This window comes from Equus asinus, chromosome 1, assembly GCF_041296235.1.
Source record: "Equus asinus isolate D_3611 breed Donkey chromosome 1, EquAss-T2T_v2, whole genome shotgun sequence".
Taxonomy (NCBI): Eukaryota; Metazoa; Chordata; class Mammalia; order Perissodactyla; family Equidae; genus Equus; species Equus asinus.
The window spans coordinates 116318440-116339746 of NC_091790.1; the positions used below are offsets into that span (position 1 = coordinate 116318440).

At 39.4% G+C, this 21307-nt stretch overlaps 1 protein-coding gene across 1 annotated transcript in view; it reads right to left on the reverse strand.

The window, feature by feature from the left end:
* TXLNB (taxilin beta) overlaps nt 1-7391 on the reverse strand; it is a 44329-nt gene extending 36938 nt beyond the window's left edge. The window contains exons 1-2 of the mRNA XM_014866475.3: nt 7222-7391; nt 4528-4980 (exon numbers count right to left, since the gene is read on the reverse strand). Of these exons, the coding sequence (XP_014721961.3) occupies nt 4528-4966 (439 nt within the window). The 5' untranslated portion in view covers nt 4967-4980; nt 7222-7391. The remainder of the gene's footprint in view (nt 1-4527; nt 4981-7221) is intronic.
* Between the last annotated feature and the right edge of the window lie 13916 nt (nt 7392-21307).

A 21307-nucleotide genomic window follows, 5' to 3' on the forward strand; every position in this document is an offset into this window, starting at 1 on the left:
TGCTATGTGTATTTGGAACTTTGGCCTCTGACTCTGTTCGGGGTGGATCTGGACTTCTTATTAGGTCAGTTGATGATGTGTTTAAATTACTAGAAATTTCTGGGCTATAACTATACAGAAAACTTTCTTAACAAGAAGATCTTGGAGTCTAATAATGAAGAGATTATTCCAGGGAAAACAAAATAAAGCAAAATCTTATAATGAAAAAGAAAAACATCAGGAAGAGTAGGAGGTTGTTAATGCATCCATTCCTGACTCTGGTCAGAATCGAGTACTAATCATTTTGCTCAAGACATTTTTCTGTCCCCTCACCTCCTTCTCTCAACCCTCCTCTCCTTTCAGGATCTGGCCTAAGTTCTAGCTTCCCTAGCAATCTGCTCATGAACCTTTCAGCCTCTGCTGATTCCTCTTTCCCCTGAATTCTTCTGGTCTCTCGCCATCTCTTCCAGAAAATTTAACACTCGTATCAAAGCAACAGACTATTTCCCTCTCAGGATGAAACTAGGCAAACAGGCTAAAATGGATGAAGCAGACTATCTGGGAAAGTGACCATTCTGAGTCACATTAAGTAAATGGCTGAAGACACTTCAGAAGACCAATGTCCTACTCAAGGTGGCCCTCAGAGGCAGAACTGAAACTCACCTGTAACTGGAAAGGTGAAACCCCTTAACTGAGCTATAGCAAACACTCCTCAACAATGGGTTGATTGTTTTTATATACCTTCAGTCCTGTAATATTAGTGACTTCAGGTCTGCCCCTTGCTTCCTTTATAACTAATTTTACAATCACATTAACTTGTTGAGTAACCCTTTCTGCAAACTCTTAAACTCTCTAGGCTTCAATTTCCCTGTCTATAAAATTAGTGGATTGACCAGATGGATTCTGAGCTCAGAATGGACCTGTGGATAGGCTTCATTTTTCTCCAGGCTTTTCAATCAGTTCTCAATCTAAAACTCAGAAGGTATATTACATTTTATCATTGTTTTGTGCTTATGACTATGTGGTGCTTGGGAAGCCCAGAGAATGTTGTCAGAGAAGTGATTAATAAGACACTTGTGAGCCTGGAAGATGGAATGGGAAGCAATGTCAACAGAACGTGTCGTGGTGCCGTCTAACACAGAACCTGTTTTTGTTTCCTTCAGTTCAGATGCAAAGGAGAAAGTGACTCTTTCCCCCAATGTGCTCTGATGTATAATGTGTTGATTGTGGGAGGATGTGTAGCCTCTAAAGGAAACACAGGCCTTGAGTGCCTGGGTTGTAGAGACATTTCCCAAATATTCAAAGAAGTGAAAGAAAGAGATTTTTGGTCCAATAAGTTTTGGAAATGTTATAAACTATGCCCATCACTATTGGAGATTTTCATTGTTGTATATTAAAGGTCAGAGAATTTTGGTAGTGAGGAAACTCTAACATTGTCTGAAATCCCAAACGCCCAAAGTATATACTTTGGAAACTTTTGGGTTAGAGGGTCAGAATATTTCAGCATCTCAAAAATACCAGTAAAGCAACTATTATCGTGTAAATGTACAAACAATTAAAGACTCATCTTTGATCAAGTATGTAAACAAAGTCTAAGGATGTATCTTCAGGTACAGGTTGAATGACTTACTAAAATTCTACACAGGTCCATAGAGGTCCTAAAGGAAGACTACAGCTGGTACTTTATATTTTCTCCAAAAGCATAGAGGAAGCTCTTTCTGAAGCACTGGAACTGTTGCTTCCACAATCTATTTGTGTCAAAATTACCCAGAATGACTTGGCCCCACTCTAGACATAGCAATTCTGAATCTCTGTGTTCAGGAACAGCATTTTTGTCAAATTGTCTATTTGATTCTAATGCATAAAGTCTGAAAATCATTGGTCTAGACCATGGTACAGTGCCATCTAATTGATAAAGAGCCAAGAAGCCTGCTAAAGTCACTGCAGACAACTGAAATAATATTGTCATATTTAGATTAGACTAAAAATGTTGTTTTGGGCCTGGCCTGGTGGTGTAGTGGTTAAGTTTGCACACTCTGCCTTGGTTGTCTGGGGTTCACAGGTTCAGATCCTGAGCACAGACCTACACACCACGAATCAAGCCATGCTGTGGCAGCATCCCACGTACAAAATAGAGGAAGACTGGCAACCGATGTTAGCTCAGGGCCAATCTTCCTTACCCCCACCCAAAAAAGTTTTAATTCATAAAGCAGCTGAAATAGTACAGTGGTTAGAAGAATATGGTGATGGAATTCAGAGAATGGCATGGAAGGGCTAACAGCTTACACACATGTAATTAGAGTGGACCCACCTGGGCCTTCTGATGCACAAACATTGGTTCTGATCAAACACATTCAACTGAAATTTGGCAACCTGTAGATAGTGGCAGAACTAGAGCTGTGGAAGTTTTCCTTTCTCTAACATTTTTTTGGTTATTGGTAATAGTAAGGTTAATACAGAAATAATATTTGAGATAACTCAGGGAAGATAGAGTAGAACTCAGACTTGGTCATCTTGAAGTCTACCTCTGCTTTCTTCGTATCCATGCCCTCAATACGATACACACAAATGCCTGTTCAGAAGCAGTTCTAGAGTGACAAGCAAAACAACTTTCCTGGTTAGGTACACTTGAAATCACTCACCTCTGCCATGTGGTTTTGTATTGTCTTATGCAAAGTTTAACAATGACGAATGCAAGGGGATATTTCTGAGATGTGTTTGACAGAAATGGAAAAATAGCTCTGTAACACAGGGCAACTTCATTCTCTTTCCCAGAGTTCCAGAACACTGGAATGATTCTAATCTTGCGATTTGGAACTTGGTATTAGCTAGGTTATTTTAATCTTTACACTGGATGGGTCAAATATGCTATTTGAATGTGCCTTTCAGCCCTTCTTGAAAGCATTGCCAGCAATGGGTTTTAAGCATCATAGTGATGTCCTATGTCAGCACAGACATACTTCTGGATTTACAAATAGCCTGTTACTGGAGTCTGAACCCAGTTCTGACTCCAGTGCCTATGATCCTTCACTCTGCCACACTGTTTTCCAGAAATGAGTGAGACGTGGTCCCTGTCCTTGATAGACTCTTCATCCAGCTTGGGAGGCAGATATATAAATAAACAATTACTGCAGAAAATATAATGGAGAGCTAAGGAAGGTGATACTTACTCTCCCTGGGCACCTTGGAGAACGTATCACATAGGAGGTGGCATTTGTAGTGAGTCTTTCAGTGAAATTCACCAGGGAAGGCAGACGGGGGACTTACATGGGCAGTAACATGCTTTCACGTGTAGCTAAAAAATTAACTCTGTCACAGCCATGTTTGATGTTACAATCCTACGTGTTCTCCCGACAGTTTCCAGTGCCTGTTCCAGCACTTATCCTGTGTAACAACTAGTTTGCATGTCTGTTTCTCTCTCCATACCTAGAGCTCCTTAACCAAGGGCCCTGACAACTTATTTATCTTTGTGTGCCTAGCACAGTGCCTGAAAAGACTACGCATTAATGAATATGTTGCTGAGCCAAGGAACTAACCAGAGTAAAAATATTTTCTGCAATTTTTGACATTCTGTAATTGATAGATTTCTCAAGTTTTGTTAAATAAAAAATACTTTACATAGCAATAGAACGTACTACTAAGTGATCTAATAGATAATCATTCTATATACAGAACCATCCCTATATTTATATGTTGTTTAAATCCAGATTCCACTAGCTTTGCTTTAAACAGTTCCAGTTTCCTTCATCCACTCATTCATTCATCCTAACAACCAATATTTATCGAACATCTAGCCTCTGCCATCCACCTTCCTGGACACCAGGCATCCAGTGATGTCCAAATACACACAGTCCCTGCTCTGGAGATAAAAGAGCTGGTGGGGAAAACATGCATGAACCAAATAATCACAGAAGTAAATGCACACTGTCAAATACTGATAAATGCTAGGAAGGAAAGATGCATGGTGCAATAGAAACAGAAAACAGGAAGACTATATCTAGGGGTGAGCTAAAAAGATGCCATTTGAGCTGTGAGCTGAATGATGAGTTAAGTGCTGGAAGGGCTGAACACGGGAATGGGCAGGAATTTCTAAGTAGAGAAAAAAGGATAGACCCAGGCCCTGTGAAGGATGGAGGATGATGTTCAAAGATCTGAAAGAGAAGGTCAGAATGTCTAGCAATTAGGCAGTGGTGGTGACAGGGGCAGAGCGTTCAGGAAGGGGATGTTGTGGGATAAAGTGATGGGAGATAAAGCTGGAGAGATGCTTAGGGCCTGGAAGACCATGTGAAGAATTCTGGTCTTTGTCCTAAGAGCTATGGGAAACCACTGAGGACAGAGGGTAGGTGTGTAACATGCTGCAAGTCCACTTTAGCTCTGTCAAGGGGGTGTGTCTGGGGACAAGAACAGTAAGAGAAGATGTAGGAAGATCCTGAAGGAAGCTATTATAGTGATATAAATATGACATGTGGCTTCTAGTAAAGGTTGGAGGAAGTTTCCCTTTTAGGAATAATTCAAAGAAAAGTCATACATTAGAACATAACTACTTGCCTAATCCTTTTAGGATTTTCTTTTCCAATTTTTGCTCTTTATTACTGACAGGCTCTTTGGCTGTGGGTGGCTCTCCAGAAGCCAGGGGTTCTCTCTCTGTCTCTTCAGTGGCCTCCTCAACATCCGCATCCTCGTTGTCAGGTGGTTCTGGGTTCTCAGGCTGCCCCTTGACCTTGGTGGGACCCTCTTTCCCTGCTGGGCCAGCAGCAGACCCGTAGGTGTTGATGATGTCTTCTAGTTGTTGATTCAACTCTTCAGAGATATCATGAGCTCCTTGTTGGCGCTGCACATCTGCCTCCTCCTCTGGTGCTTGGAGTGAGGTGGAGGAATCCTGATTATCTTGCTTCTCCAGGCCATTTTGACTGGGTAATGATGAATTGTCGCCCGGAGGTGTCGACTGGGGTTCCCTCGAGAGCTGCATAGAGTGATGAGTCTCCATACTGGGAGAGGAATCTAGTGGGAAGCACAGTGAGGTTTACGTAGTTAACCCAGTTACACGTAAATGGTAAAGAGATCTCCACATGGATACCTTCCAGTTACAGTTGCTCACAGAGAGCGAATGTACTTCCACAAACCATCAAAATTGCAATTAAGTAAGAACCATGGAACGCCATTTTTCCAAATCAAGTCATACTGTTAGCATATTTTTGGGTTTGGTCTTTAAATTCCAGTAGTATCTCCTATTATTGACATGAACACAGTAATTCAAGATTTGTTTTTTATGGACGTGTTTGTCATTTTGGTTAGAATGGCCAATTTGTGTTACCATTCTCTTATATAATTGTGTGTCGATTTACAATCATTGGAAGTAGATGGATGTATACATTTAAAATGTTTAAATTTTAAATATTTTGTTTTCAAAGTTAAAACATTTAATGCAAGAACCATTGGCTTTACTAAAATCATTCATAACAATAACATTCCTAAACTCTATTTTAATCTATAAATAAAGATTTGATTAATATGAATATGCTGATATAAATGAATTATTATACTGGCTATAGGAGATACTTTCTTGCTTTTCTGGTATTTTCCTTTTCCCAGATAAGTAACTGTAATTATCAATGAGGAAACACTATTCTTGAGGTTCAAACTAGCATCATTTTTGGAAAAAGACAGAAAATGAGGGAAAGTATAAGTTAGTACACAAACTAGTGTAAAAACATAGTGGTGCTCATAATCATAACTCCTTGAACTGAAATAACATATTTTTTGTTCCAATATAAAAACTTACTTTCTTTAGAAAAAAACATATTACAGCTTTCTCTTCTCAGTCAAGAAGCTCTAGGATAACTTAGTTTTCAATAAATAGCAATGTTTAATGAACAGGGAGCAGATGAACGAGGGAAATAGCCCAGATATACTGTGGGCTCTTTGGAAATAGGGGGTGAGGCACGAGCTGAGTCAAGGGTTCCAAGGTTTGTGGCTATTATTATCATGTCTAGGGTTGCAAGAGATTTGGTTTATGCCTGTAAGTTATGGTACATTTTATTTGTAAGTGATATCTAATGATGCTGCTGCTAATTAGCAGCATAAAAATATGACGGGGTCCTCTTAACACACAGGTTTTGCTGTTGTGGTGGCATGAAAGCGAAAACAAAAACACACTGTTCTATGTACGGCACAGCTTCCTCCCCCCGGCCTCAGGCCAGCTGATGTCAACTGCTTGAACGCCAACATGAACAGAAAATTCAACATGTAGACATTGCCACTCATGGCGCTCAGCAAGTACACATTAACTTCTAAGGAAGTACTTTTTTTCTCACTCATTTTAACTCACCAACTTTATCATCAAATGAATCAGTAAACAACTTCTCTTTCTTCATCACTGGAATTTCTTTATCACGACCCTACTTGTTGGGCTCATTCATCTATATATAACTTATGCCTCCACTGAACTCAGAGAAAGACACATGGCACCTGCTGTCCAGCCAGAAGTTATTTTAAGCTCTTCTAAAAGGAGCCCTGGCATTTAGCACTTCATCTTTAAAAATCAAAGGAAGAGAATACGTTTTAGTGCAAATTGAAACCATAAACATTTACTGGTTAAATCCATATGTGGGTTTTAAAGTGTTAAGGAGGCATCTTAGGATGAAATAAAATCTAAAGTTAACCAAACTTCAAAGCAATGAATTTAAATTGACTGACCAGAGGAGTTTTAGTGTTGTTAGTCTAAATGCCAGTGTTTTATTTGTATTTGATTTATTCTTCATTCATCAGAGGCCATACTCATTGATGTTTTTTTCTGTTAATTCCATGGTATCCTTTAAACTCATCTTCCACATTTGCTTTAAAATAGAATAACTGAGTCATTGTAAACCACAGAACAACTCAATTCCTAAAAGTAGCCTCGAGAGAAATCAACAAGAGGAAAAAAACAAAGTCAAAGAACTCTGTTACTTTTAAATAGTCTTATATTAATCGATTTTCTCACAAGAAATTATTTCTAAATTTTATCTTCTACAAACTTTATTGCCTGCCTTTTTTCTCCTCTGAGAGAGAATTTTCCTGTGTGCTGGCCATCCCAGGAGGTCATCACACAGGTCCCTTCCTGGGCAACGCATTTAATTATAAATAAAACAATGGGAAGTTCTTCAACGGTTCACTGGAAATCTCAAAGTTACAAGTTTTGAATACCACAAACCGCACCCAATAGCTTCTCACAGGGCTTGGGGGAGTGTGTGTCACACTTACCAGAAGGCAAGGAGCTAAGCAGAAAGAGAAAGGAGAGGCCAGAGGCGGCAGAAAGCTAGTGAGAGCAGCAGCAACAGGAGGAGACAGGCCCGCAGTTGTGTTCTTACAAGGGAGAGAGACCACACACACACACACACACACACACACAGGCTGCAGGAGAGCAGGGAGGGGGTGTGGCAGGGAGAGGAACGTCGTATGACGCATGAGAGAGAAATACTGCCTAGCTTCAGAAGCTGTCTCCTGGGCAAACATCTGAGAAGGGAGAAGCAGCTGGTGGATCTTATCAGACTCCTCATGTTTTGTCCTTTTAAAAATTTAAACTCTCAGTTCATAGCCCCTTTGCCAGCACAGTTTTTCATCATTGTTCTTCTTTTGGGCAGAGATGGGTTTTTCTTCTTTCTTGGTTCATTTCCAGTGTAGTTTGTGGCTCATCTGCTTTTTTCCCCTTCTTATGCTAACCTAATTGGTGTTAGGTTTCTTATAGGAATCACGGGAAAGGAAAAACAATGACATAACAAAAAGGAGGTCGTAGAACTACTTTAATTCTTATGTCGTTGTTTGATTTGTTTGTAAAATTTGAAATAAAAATTTAGATGGCTATGTAGGCAGTGGGTTTCGTGTCATCTTCACGTCGGTGGTAATCAGCGGGACTTCGATCCCACATCCTACTCAGGGAATTGCGTCCCCATCTCAGGGGACTGTGTCCACATCTCAGGTAAACCCTGGGGGAGTCAGTCTGCTTTTTCTTTCTTAGTTTGAGGATTTCCACCCATCCAGCTTTTCCACATCTTTTCTACCGTTTTCAAGCTTTCAACTTGCTCCTTAATCCTCCTTAGAAAAAGCACCTCCTCCTCCTTCACCATAAACTGCCTCTTTCTCTTAACCTACATCCATTCCCCTTTTCTTTCTATTTTTGGAGAATGTGCTCCCATACTTTGCAGAGCAGATTCCTCCCTCAGTGTCTACTGCCTTGGGACAGGGTGGGCATTGTGACAGCCCCTTGTGGCAGGCAGAATACTGCCACCTGAAAGATTCCCATACCCTAATCCCAGGAGCTGGTGACTATGTGACTTTACATGGTAGAAGAGACTTTGCCAGTGTGTTTAAGTCAGGGATCTCAAGATGAGGGGACTATCCAGAATTATCTGGGCAGGCCCAATGTAATCCCAAGGGTTCTTATAAATGAAAGAGGAAAGCAGGAGGGTCAGAATCAGAAGAGGAGAGTTGATGACCACGAAAGAGGTCAGAGTGATGTGGGGCCACAAGCCAAGGAATGTAGGAAGTTTCTAGAAGCTGGGAAAGGCAAGGAAACGGATTCTTCTTAAGATCCTCCAGGAGGAATGCAATTCTGCAGACACCTTGATTTTAGCCCAGTGAAACTCATTTTGGATTTCTGACTTCTAGAACTGTAAAATCATAAATTTGTGTTGTTTTCAGGCCGCTACATTTGCGGTGAATTGTTTTAGTAGCAAGGGGAAACTAAAATATTCCGCCTCCAAACTTCTTCCCACCCCTTTCTCTGAGTTCAGAGGAGGCATAAGTTGTGTATAGATGAGTGTACCCAACAAGTAGAGGTCAGGATAAAGAAATTCCAGTGATGAAGACAATAAAGATGTTTATTGCATCATTTGATAGTAAGGTTGGTGAATTAAAATGGGTGAGAGAAAAAGTACTTCCAAGTTAATGAGCTCTTGGTGAGGGACAAGTAGTGAGACTCATACTGGAGTGTAGCAACTGAACCAGTCAGACCTCTCAGTAAACACAAACAAGAAGTCAGCGCTTCTCAAACACAAACAGGAAGTCAGCCATTCTCAAACTCAAGTAACATACAGATTCCTTCAGTGAAATAACAATGTTGAAATTAATTTAAAGAAAAAAAAGAACTCACCTTGACTGGACTGTTATTATATTATTATTTGTACCAATATGTACTAATATAAAAATAGTTATAAACTTTTGATGCTTTAGTTATCATGCCATACAAATTTTTAAAAATATTATTTAGTAAACCCTACAAAACCAATAAATACAATTCAAATTAACATTACTTTTATGTGACAGATAATATTTTACTGAATCCAAATTGCTACTTATAACATGAGTATGGTACTGACTGTCTGTCCTTTTGAGTTCATGGCACTGTCCTAAAATGTGCTTTGTGAAATGACTCAATTTCATCACACCTGGTCCATTCAAATTGTTACATTAGTCTCATTCATATGACCTGCCATAATTTCCATTGGACTTCCTTTGATACTAATGCACCTTTTACTGCTTTTTCTCATTTTCCTGCAATAATTAAAATGGTGCTACTTGGAACTAACTTGATTTTATATGCATATGATACGAAGGCACCAAAATGACAGAAATACATGGTGGCACCAAAATGACAGCTACTCCGATGATCCAGAAGAGACTCATACATTTTTAATTACAAGTGAAATGAATACAAACACACAAACTTGTGGCTCCCAAGAATCCATCTGTGGCCTGTTAGAGGCCCAAAGAACTGGAGTAGGTAAGGAAGGAAGACAAATTAATAGAACTCAGTGCTTTATTATAAAATCAACCTTTGAGCTACTGTAAGGAATATGTTTCTCTTTTGAAAATAATATTTTAATTTTAATGCAAATATTACAAGAAAGTATTTAAGACATCAAATGATGCTAAAAAGCTTATCACAAGAAACAATAATTCCTTGTCCTCCCTCCACCCTTTCCTCCAGCCTTGTTGTGCTCCCAGAGGTAATAATAGTAAACTATGGCAGGTATTGCTTCTGCAACTTTATTTGTAAACAAAACGTCTATCTTGCTGTCTGTCAACTCATCAATTTTTGACATTACCTGTTGTCTTCCCATAATGATAGATGAAGATTTAAATTATTTACACCCCTTTTCTTTGCCTCATTTCTCCATAAAACTACATCTCAATTTTTAATTCATATTCTTTGTTTCATTGTTGAAATAAAGTTCACTGCTAAGTTAGGTAGAACACTGTGATTATAGTTGCATTCTCTTTCAATTTCCTGTTTTTCCTGGAGTTAATGACTACCTTTTCTTTTCATTTGCTTAGTGTTGAGAATACTCTGTCTTCCCAAACTTCATGGGAGCTCTGTAACATGCCTCTCTAAGCTGTTTTCCCCCAGATCAAACCTGTTAGATAAGTTATACATTCTAGCATTTTCTCGGAGATATTACCCACATGCAAACACCCTCAGAGCCTTGACCTCCTGCTCCAGTCTGGGTTGGTGACTTTCTCAGGCTTCCGCACGGCTGTGGTCCCAGCACTTCCTCTGCTGTGATCCTGGGAATTCCCTTTCCTCTCTCCTGCTTCCCGATTCCCATTCTTCCTCTTTCTGGGTTTACTGCCTCCTCTAGTGACACATGTTGCCCATTGGCTTCCTGAGAAAGCAGTTATAGGAGACTGTGTGTGCCTCAAATGCCTTTTTGCTACCCTTATGCTTACTTAGCTGATAGTTTGACTGAATATAAACTTTTTACAAAGTGTAAAAAAATTTTTTTTAATAAAACTTTTTTACATTTCTAGCAAATTTTTAACAGTATTATTGCCTTTTAGTTTTCAAATTTTTCTTAAAAGTGCAGCGTTATTCTTATTCCTGATCCTTTGTATGATCTATTTCTTTTTTCCTCTCTGGAAACTTTTAGGATCTTTTCTTTATCCCTGATATTCTGAAATTTCACATGATTAAATTTGATGTGGCTCTTTATTCATTTATTGTGTTGGATACAATGGGTTTTCACTCTGGAGACCCATGCCTTTAACCTCCTTCCCCTTTATCAGTGTTCCTCACCCTGTCCTCCTCTGGGCCTCATGTGCCTGAGTCCAGAGCCTTTCTGATTAAGCTTCCCCAGAGGACAACCCTCAGGCATCCTGAAAGGGTGGAGAGAGGTTACTTGACTTTGTGAGGTGGAATAGGGGATCCTTGAGTCTAACTGTTTATTCTCCTAATTAAAATCCAAAAACCAATCAAACAAAAAACCAGTCATCAAACGATCCTCCTCTAGTCCCCACCTTATTACTACTTTTGACAGTATCTCTGCTTGCTGAGTGCTGACCTTGAATTCTGCAGTCTTTTCAGAGTCCTCCAGGCAAATTAGCTTCTCACTTATCCGCGGCCACCCACCCCTATATCTGTCAAGCACTTTCCCTGTTGGATCATTTACCATTACGTCTTTCGTTCTAGTCCTCATTCATTGTGGTTTGGGGTTTACGGATTCAATTCTTCTGGTTTCACTGATGTTAGAGTTTCTGTTTCTGTTTCTCATTCTTCTTGTTTGCTAGTAAATTTTAGAGGAGAAAGAGGTCAAAAAGGTCTTTACAATCCTGTCTTGGAGTCAGGAAGATCTGTTTATCAGTTATAGTGGACCAGTGATGAAATGAACTTTTCCCCAAAATAAGAAGCTCCAGTTTCAGAAATATCCAATAGAGTGTGGTTGTTCTTTCTTTTAGGGATACTGTGAAAGAAATTTCTACATGGGAGGACAGGAGAATTAGATGAAATGATTCACTTAAGATCTCTTTCAAATATAAGAGTCTTTGAATTCTATACTTTTCTACCACAGGCTTAAGGGAAAGAGAAATCATAAAACAATGAAGATTATAAGCCTGAAAATCAGGCAGCTTCCATATGAATTTCATATCTGTCTTTTAATTAGGCTATATTTTAATTTCTTCAGCTTCAATTTCCTACTCTGTAAAGTAAGGACTACCTATTTTATATGGTTGTTATGACACTAACACGGTAAATGTGGTGTACGTAATGAACACATAGCCCATGGTAACGAATTCCAATAATGATGTGTTTAAGTGAAGCCTGTGAAATGAGAATTAATATTTTCCACAATAATAGCATTTTGAAATTGTTGCTGTCTAGAATCAAGTTTAAGCCTGAGGATCTATTGTCTCATTTCTTGGTTGTAGTATATACGCTTGACCCGGGTTAGATCTGGCTTGGGGTGAGGAGCAAATCTTTGTTCACTTTGTTACTACTCAAGAGACATCGCCTCTGTGTTTCTAGAATAGGAGAAGATGTGGGCTGTGGCCAGGCAGAGATTATTTTCAATTAGCCTAAATACACTGCACACAGCAAGTGACTGACGCCTCTTTAATTTGTACCAGTTGTGTGCGATTGGTCCCAGAAGTGAAAAGTATGTTCACATTCTACAACGAGAATTCGTTTTATTACTTTAAAGCAAGAATTAGTCAAAGATTGTCTCTAGTGAAGGGCAATGTGAGCTAGCTTTTGTGAATGAAATAAATCATTTGAAATTTACATAAATATTGGGTGCTATACTTGTTCTTGGAAAGAACTCCACTTTTTAAGTGGCCTTATTTAATTACATTCAAATATTTTATTCATGATAACAATTCAATCATGAATTTCTTCTTATAAATAATGCAGATACATTTTCGGGTAAGCTCCTTTACGTTGATTCTCTGGTCATCTGAATTGAGGAGATGTTGCTGCATACATTCTACTAGGGAGATTTGGCTGTCAATATTTTGTTCAAGGAAGGTCAGAATAAAGTCTGTCATGTTGCAGTAATATTGGACCTCTCATCTTTGAAAAGCGCCTCCCTATTGCATTGCTGAATGTAGCAGAGACCCAGGACTGTGTTGCCTCATCATCCGGAATGTGCCCACTGAGGGTAGAGCTGAGTTTTATCGGCTGCCAAGGGCTGCAGCAATGACATTCCCCTGGAGCAGGAGGAATGTTCCAATTGCCAAGTACTAGAAAGTGGGCTTGAAGGTCACTGACCAGAGCATGGAGACATTCCTCCCCTTTGTCTTGTCTAAAACTTGTATCATCAGCAGTCTGCCCAGCAGAGTTCCAGGCTGCTCCTTTGGATGGGGGTCTGCTTGTTGCTGCAGATTGGCAGAAAACCCTGCTGGCATTTGAATACTCAACACTGAGGGCAGAAGCACCTGAGCTCCAGGGGCACAGTCTCTTTGTTGTGGTGTCATACTTCCTCTGGCTCATGTTCCCCATAGGAAACTTGGGAAACCTGTCCCATTTGAAAGAACTTTGGTCACAAGATACGGAAATGAGTGACCGCAACAAGACAGTGGTGCCGACTGACGGAAATGGTGCTTGCTGGTGGTCCTGACTTTGAGGTTGCCAAGCCACCCCTGGCTCTGGATTGGGACTCTCCTGTCAGCCATCTTTCTTCCCTCCTTCCCCTCTTCTCATGCCTCCTTGTTCTGAGGGTTGATGGCTACTGTGGGATCTGCAGAACCTTGGTGAGGGAAGAGACCTCACAGATCATCTCCCCACCTCCTCTGGACTCAGAGGTCCTGTCTAAAGCCACCCTGAGCCATTCTCAGGGAGATGACACTTGATGGAAAAAATTTGCCCTTCCAAATAAGACAGCACTTTGCCAAGAGTTAACTAAAGTCTCCCACGTGACAGACCCATGATGTCTTACCACACAAGCACTGCAGCTCCTTCCAAGGGTTTGACAAAGGCATCACTTTCCAACAGCCTTTCTGAGGTTTGCTAAATAATGACTACAGGTTCATCTTTCTCTTCTCTGTTCAGTGTCGAAAGTTCTGTTGATTCTCCTCCCTAAGGGTCTTGAGTTCTTCTTTCCCCTACCTGACCCTCATGAGGCCCCTCTTCCCCTGCTGAGCACAAAGCAATTCTCAGATGGGGTCTAAGGTTGGACTTGGGCCTAAAGGAAAGCCTGTCATTTTGATGTGTTAAAAGATGGATGTGGCGGTCATCTAGTTACAAGCTGGTGAGTATTCTTCTCCTTCCTTCTTGCAATGCAGTTCTTAGCAAGAGGGTGGACCTATATTTAAATTCTAAGTGTGTGGTCTTTTTCTCCACAATGATTTGGTGTGGTTTTGAGAAGATCTGGAACAACACAGACCCTGAAGGTGGTAGAGGCGGCCAGCGGGACTGGACTGAGTGAGCACATGCTTGGACCCTGACACCTTACTTTTTGTCCTCCTTGTTATGTTTCCTCCTACCTCCCTTCCACGGTGTGGGGACGCACAGGCTTCGTTGTTTTGGAGACAGACCATTAACTGGTTTTGTCTATCTTCTTGCCTAGTTTTTAAGAGCCTCTCCTGCTCCTAATATCTCTTATGGTGTTGGTTGTCCCTAGACTAGATTAACTTACGTGTGTGTTGCTGAATTCAAGTTCAAAGACAGGGAAGGAGGCATCTCTTCTAGTCATCTTTAAACCATTTTATGGACCCTGTTCTGTACCTATTTTAATTTGTACCAGTTATGATCTCATACAGTAGTTGGATCGTGACGGAGCTGCCTTGTTACCTGACTCCAGGGGGTACCATTCCAAGAAAATAAATGTTGGTGCCCCTGAGTTTGTGAACACGGTGTTCCTAGACTCAGTGTGGAACTATGGCCAGATGGAACCATGGTTTCTGTGATGCCCAAGAGAGGTTGAAAAATCATAAAAAAGTGAAGGGAAAATGCAGAAGAATCTCCTTGCTATCTGTGTAGTACCATCAATACAACTATTATTAAAAGGTAATGACAGCCTGGCCGTGGGGACCTGAGTGTCTGAGTGAACCTCTGCAGCCTCCACCGTTGTTCCTGGCACCAAATCTAAGCTCCTCTCAGGTCCCCACAAACCGCCATATACTCCTTCTCTGGGATGCCAGGAAGTCTCCCATAGATTGTTTGGAAATAAAATTAAGTCCCTCAGGTGTGATCACTACATCCCCATAGATTAGAAGAGGACAGCCTAGAAATAATGGCTCTGGGTCCTCACTGAAGGAAGTGCTGACCTGCATGTCTTGCACCGAATGGGACGGAGGCCCTCACAGGAGAAGTCTGCTCACAGTGATCGATGCTCCCACTCCTGGAGCCTGACCTTCCCAGACACGGGACAGATAACATGAACTGATTCCCCCCAGAGTACACATTTAAATCTATATAATCGTAAACAACTCTGTGTGCACTAACAAAAAGGACTATCCCCTCTCCTAAAAGAAAATAAAAAAGCAAAACAAAACAACCCTTGACAAGCTACTAACATATTCTAAGTGTTTTTTTTATTAAAGAGTGGCACCTGAGCTAACATCTGTTGCCAATCTTCTTCTTTTTTTTAAAAATTCTTCTCCCCAAAGCCCCCGCAGTATGTAGTTGTATATTCTAGTTGTAGGTCCTTCTGGTTGTGCTGTGTGGGACACTGCCTCAGCATGGCCTGATGAGTGGTGCCGTGTCCACGCCCAGGATCCAAATTGGAGAAACCCCGGGCCTCTGAAGCAGAGTGCACGAACTTAACCACTTGGCCATGGGGCCGGCCCCCTAACATATTCTAAGTTTTAAAATTCAAAATTTTAAATTAAGAGATCTTAGAAACTAAAGAATGAGTGCCTTTTTGGGGGGAGGCATCAACAAGCAAGCAATTTTTAAAAATACACTTAATTGAAACTATGAAACCTTATTGGTTAAAAGCATATATGAAGAATTTGTATTTGAATATTTTGCTTGAATGAATTTATGTATATTTAGCTAAAAAATAGGACGGCAGTATCAATGTATGCATATAAAGTTAAATACATGAATTAAGCTATTTTAAATGAATACTTTTTTATGTCAGAGGTCTAAGCTCAAAAGGAGAAATTTAACTTTGTGCTAATGAGAAAAGAAATAAGGCCAAGGAGGAAATAAGAAGTGTGGTCTTGAGTAAAGTTCTGAGAGGGAAAAAAGTGCCCTTTTAAATCTGTTCTAGAGCAAATGTCCAATTCTAGAACAATGGTAGCAACAAAAATTAATCTGATGGGTTTTCTATAATATTTACTCCAAAAATTGGGTGATTTTGTATTGAAAACCTGTTACATTTCAAGAGGTAACCAAATGTATATATATATATATATATATATAGTATAATGAAACTGGGAAATTTAATATGATTTTGTGTTTTTCTCTACAAGGATAACGGCACAAATTAAGATTTATAAATAAAAACTGAAGTGAAAATATGCAATTAACCTTATGTAAAGGTACATCATATTTCTACTCAATTGTCTTATTTTGCTATACATTCTACTTATTTTCTGATATTCATAAGTAGTTTTTGGAAGTTTGAATTCATAAAATACTAAAGTCATGAATATTTTCATTTATCTAAAGACCTCTGAGAAATTGGAATTCTATACTATGTCATCTGTAATTAAATTAAAGACATATGTGTCTTTAATAAATGTGTTTTGATGAATGAAAATTTATCAGATGATAAATAAATTTTGGATCATGGGTCAAAGGAGAGACTTTCAGTCTAAACCTCAAAAGCTTGAGTTTCATGTAATGTTATTTACATACGAAGACTTTCCTTGATCTTCCTGCAGAAAATTAGTCACTTTGAACTGGGCTGCCACTGAGTGGAAGTGATATTAACTGGGAGAATCACTTGGGTTCATAAAACGCAACAAACATTCCATGATTTACCAGGTTGCTAAGGGAATGAGGAAATGCTGCATAGCACATACAAAGAAATGCTTGTGGCCCAGGAAAGGGAGCAAGACATATTTAAAGAGGTTTACGATAAGGGCAAAATTTAGGAGAGCTAAAATTTAATGCATGCATGAAATAGAAATTGCTAGAAATTAAAGATGAGTGGGAAGAATCAATTTGCCCGGCATTTACTGGGATAAATGAATTTGTACTTTTAATTGTGCAGCAATGCCTTGTGGACCACAGATTAAAAGTCTTCGTCCTCTCGAAGTGGACTGGCCTAGCTCTTGGACTCTCTTCCAAACCCAAATATTAGCCCTAAGGAAGGAGTAGTAACTCAAAGCCTCCGCTTAAGACTGCAGAACTGACAGTGTGAGGACGCAGTGACTGCAGACTCAAAGTCGAGTGAGACCTCCTGTCTGTCAAACAAGCACCTACACAGCCACAGGAAAGAAGGAGGAAGGATGAGCCTGGAGCCCAGCAGCTGGGGACACATCCTTTCTGAGATCCCCTCTTAAAACAAAAGCAACTACATAGAAAATATCGAGCTGCATTGATAGTGGGGTGGACATCTTGGAGCTCTTAATCAAATAAAGAAGATAAGAAATTATTCTTATTTGTGGAAGAGAAAAGGTGCTGTAATTATAAAATTCCTCAAATTAAGTAGGAACATTGTAATTTTAGAACAGAATTAGAAATATCAGTACAAACTTTAAAGGAAAACTTTCTCAGCATTGATACTGAAATAACTAAGAACAATAGTACCCATCTTGCACTATATCACCCAGTTCTTGGTCTATTTTTTCATCAAAAGAAACTGAGAATTCCTGGAGAAACATCTCTGTCTATGCTTGGCCTAGAAATATACAAGAGCTTGGATCATTTTGTGCCAGAAAGCAAGACAGCTTTCAAAGATTAATAAAGTCATCAAAAATACATCCACCTAAAAGATGCTACCACTGGTCAAGTTGTGATACTAAAAATTATAATAAATCCTCCAGTCAACTGAAAAGGATTTAGTCTATTAAAAAGCCATGATTCCCAAAGGATGAACAAAAAGAAGAAAAGTTGCATGAAGTATTTAAAGAAAGACGAAGGGGCCAGAATTGATTACTGCTGAGCATTATTATTTATTTGGCATTATTGGCTTATTTAGTGTACCTATAAAGATTACCGAAATTAGCTAATCCTAAACATATCAGTTGGAAGGCGTTTTCTGACACAAGGTGGGAATGTCAGTAGAAAGACTTCGTAACATGTGACTACAAGTCGGCGAATGCCATGGGAAGTATGCAAAACTCATTTGTGTCAGTTTTTAAATGAAGGCAAGAATGAGAAAGAATGTATCACGTGTGAACGTCTACACAGGCAAATGCTGCCACAAGGCACAAAAGGAGTCAGTTTACCTGAAGGAGCAGGAAAAGAAGAGATCAAGAGGTGACACTGGGGCTGTCAGACAAGCCTCTCATGCAAATTGAAAGAAAGCCACGACAGGCAGCAGGACAAGACAAATCTTCAGACAAAATAAATGCAAATGAGAGAGAAAAGGCTGAGGTGGCTAACCAAGAAACTGTAGAGGACATCCCTGCAGAGAAATTAAAAATGCAGGGAGTCCAGCCTCTGATGAAGCAAGCGAAAAGAAGCCCAGTCCAGTCGTGTCGTGTACCCAGTCCCCCCAGTGGGCCTCGTGTGTCTCTTCTTGTTAACCCAGAGGACTTGTATCAATTCTCTTAGAAATATAAATTTTTGGTAGCTCTGGGAGGGCATTTTAAAGGAAAAAAATTCCACCCCTCATTTTATTTTTTTCTTGTTTTACCTATTTAGGTGGGTGCTTTTTTTTAGTGCAAATCCTTTTTTAAAAGTGAATGACTGCCTTGTGTCAACTTAACATTCCGTAGGCTGCAGAAGTACAGTTTTAATAGTCTACAATATAAGTATAACTAAATAGCAACTTGAAGTCATAATTATGTATTCAACATCACAAATATTTTAAACGACTTAACTTTTTTACCCATTTTTTAAGTAGAATTGTTCCCACAAATGCCTGCTCCCTGTTCTTAGCTCTTTGTTAGAACTGTGACATCTTTGGTAGGGATCTTCCAGTTGTCCGTATTACTTTATTAACGTGTTGGGAAAGACTGGAAGTTTTTGAGCATGTGGTATGTATGTATTAAACTAAGTTGGAGGACAATTAGGTCTAACAGCTTATCAATATTTTTAAATATTGGTATTTGAGATCCGCTATTCAAGAACAGTTTGCTCACAAATCTTAAGATAGAAAGTCACTGGAAAAATTGCTATGTATTATAACTCATGAATTTTAAAATTTTCAGCATTTGTATTAAGAATTACAAATGGTTTCATAACATCTATGAGCTGATCATGAAACAAAAATTTCTATTATGAAAAAATTAAATGGAAAGATATCTACATATTTTACGATGCTATCAACGTGTAAGTCTTTATAGTCAAAGAGATATTTACATAGCTTAAGAATTCCAAACACATCAAATTGATCATACTGGATAGGAACTGTAGATTTCTGTAGGTAGATGGAAGAATGAGATACTGTGCATAATGTAAATCTAGGAAAGTGGGCCGGGTGATAACTTCTATCAGAATTGTGGAAGTATTAACATGATAACTATTCGTAGAGTTTTGCATTTATCCTCAGGTCTGGGGAAGGATCCAGGTCCTCTACCTGTTCCTAATAGTAAATAACTTCAATTAATTAGGAAAGGAATCATCTTCCTCAATAAGTACACATCTTTTAATTTCCAGGAGATTTAGAATTAAGTACAGAAAAAAATTAAAAGAATCAAAACAATTTATTAATATGAGTAAGTAGGGAATTATAAGATCTATGTAGGAAAATAGTTGTGATTGTAGCATTTCATCAAATTTCTGATTTATTTGATCTATTTGCCTATATCCCCACTAGACTGTGAGTTTCTTGAGAACAAAGATGGTGTCTTTCATCTCAACATTCTCAACACAGTGCCTGGCCCAGAGTCAGTGCCCAGTAAATTTTTATGAATGGGGTCCTGAAGGTTGTAGTGAGATTTGGTTCTCACAGTATCTCCTTCCAAAGAGATCAGAGAAGTCTGTCTCATTCTAGTACTTCTGAGCTGTCCTCATTTTGGAGGCTTCCTCCCTCAGTCATTTCAGAATGCAGGAGAAATAGAGGAAAGGATTTCTTTGATGTTTTTGATGTTTAGAGCAGGGCATGTTTACAGAGGGGAAGGTTCAAACTTCAAGGATGCTCCAGAGAAGCAGCACTTGACATCCTCTGTGAAAGGATGTGCTGTACAAAGTTCTGCCTGCCAGCAACGATGCTTGAATGCCACGTGGTTGAGGCATGGAGACAGTTTTCCTTTCAGACCCTGACTAAGCATCTGTTATTGAGAGTGAGAGAGAATAAATTTCAAACCACTTCCTCATGATAACCCTTCAAATGTGTGAAAACCATATTCCTTTTGTCTAATGATTCCTGCTTTCTTCAATTGTTCCTCATATAATACAGTCTCCAGACCTTTCCTCCTCCTGGTTTTCCTCTTGTAGTTTGTCCACGCTTCTCTACATATTGTCTCAAAGATCCAGAAATGAGCACCACATGTGGGTTCTAGCCTGACCAAAGCAGAGAGCAGGGGACCATTGCTGCCCTCTTTCTGGGCACTGCACATCCATTGCAGCCAAAATATCATCATCGGCTTGGCAGCTTTATCATATTCTTGACTCTCACAGCCAACTCAAGTCCCTGTGTTTTATGTTGTTGTTGTTTTTAATGTGATATGTTTTAAATGTGACTCTCTAATTCCGTACTTGTGTATTTTGAACTAAGTTGCTATTTTGAACCTAAGGATTTATCTTGTATCTCTATTCAACTGATAAGTTTGGCTAATTATTCCAACTTGTTTTGATATTTTGAAATGGTGATTTTACCATTAAATGTTTTACATTCCAAGATTTTGCCATCTTTACTTTTGAAAGGCCTACTCCCACATTTCATCCAAGTCACTGATAAAAGTACTGAATAAGACAGGCTGAGAGATGAACCCCTTGTATAACACTAGTGCTCAACAAATATTTATGAATTCAAACTTTTCACTCTGAATTTGACAGAAGGACAAGGAGATCATTGTAGTTATTGACTCTAGTACTGTACTCAGGCAAGACTGTGCCCTTTCAATTATCCTCATAAAAGGATGTAATATACTTTCCCAAGGGATAGTTTTCTTGACTTTCTAGAAGTTTCCAGGACGATCTTATTATTTCTATTCATTCTTTTTTCTTCCCATTGATTTTTGTGCAACACAGGATTGATAGCACATGATATTAGTAGCGTCCTCTGTCAGATATCTAATGCTACATAAGAAACCACCCCAAAACCTAGGGATTTAAAACAACAACAATTTATTGATCGCATTTCTGTCAGTAGACTAGTCAATTCTGCTGGAGTCATGCTGCTGATGAATCATCAGAGTGCTAGGCTCAGCTAGGACAACTGGTGGCTGGGTTTCTCCCTCCGTGTGGTCTGTCATCACCAGGGAGGCCAGTTCAGGCTTCTTCACATGGCAGTGGCTGCATTTTAGTAGGAGAAAGACCTATGTACAAGCCAGGATCAAGCCTCTGCTTGAA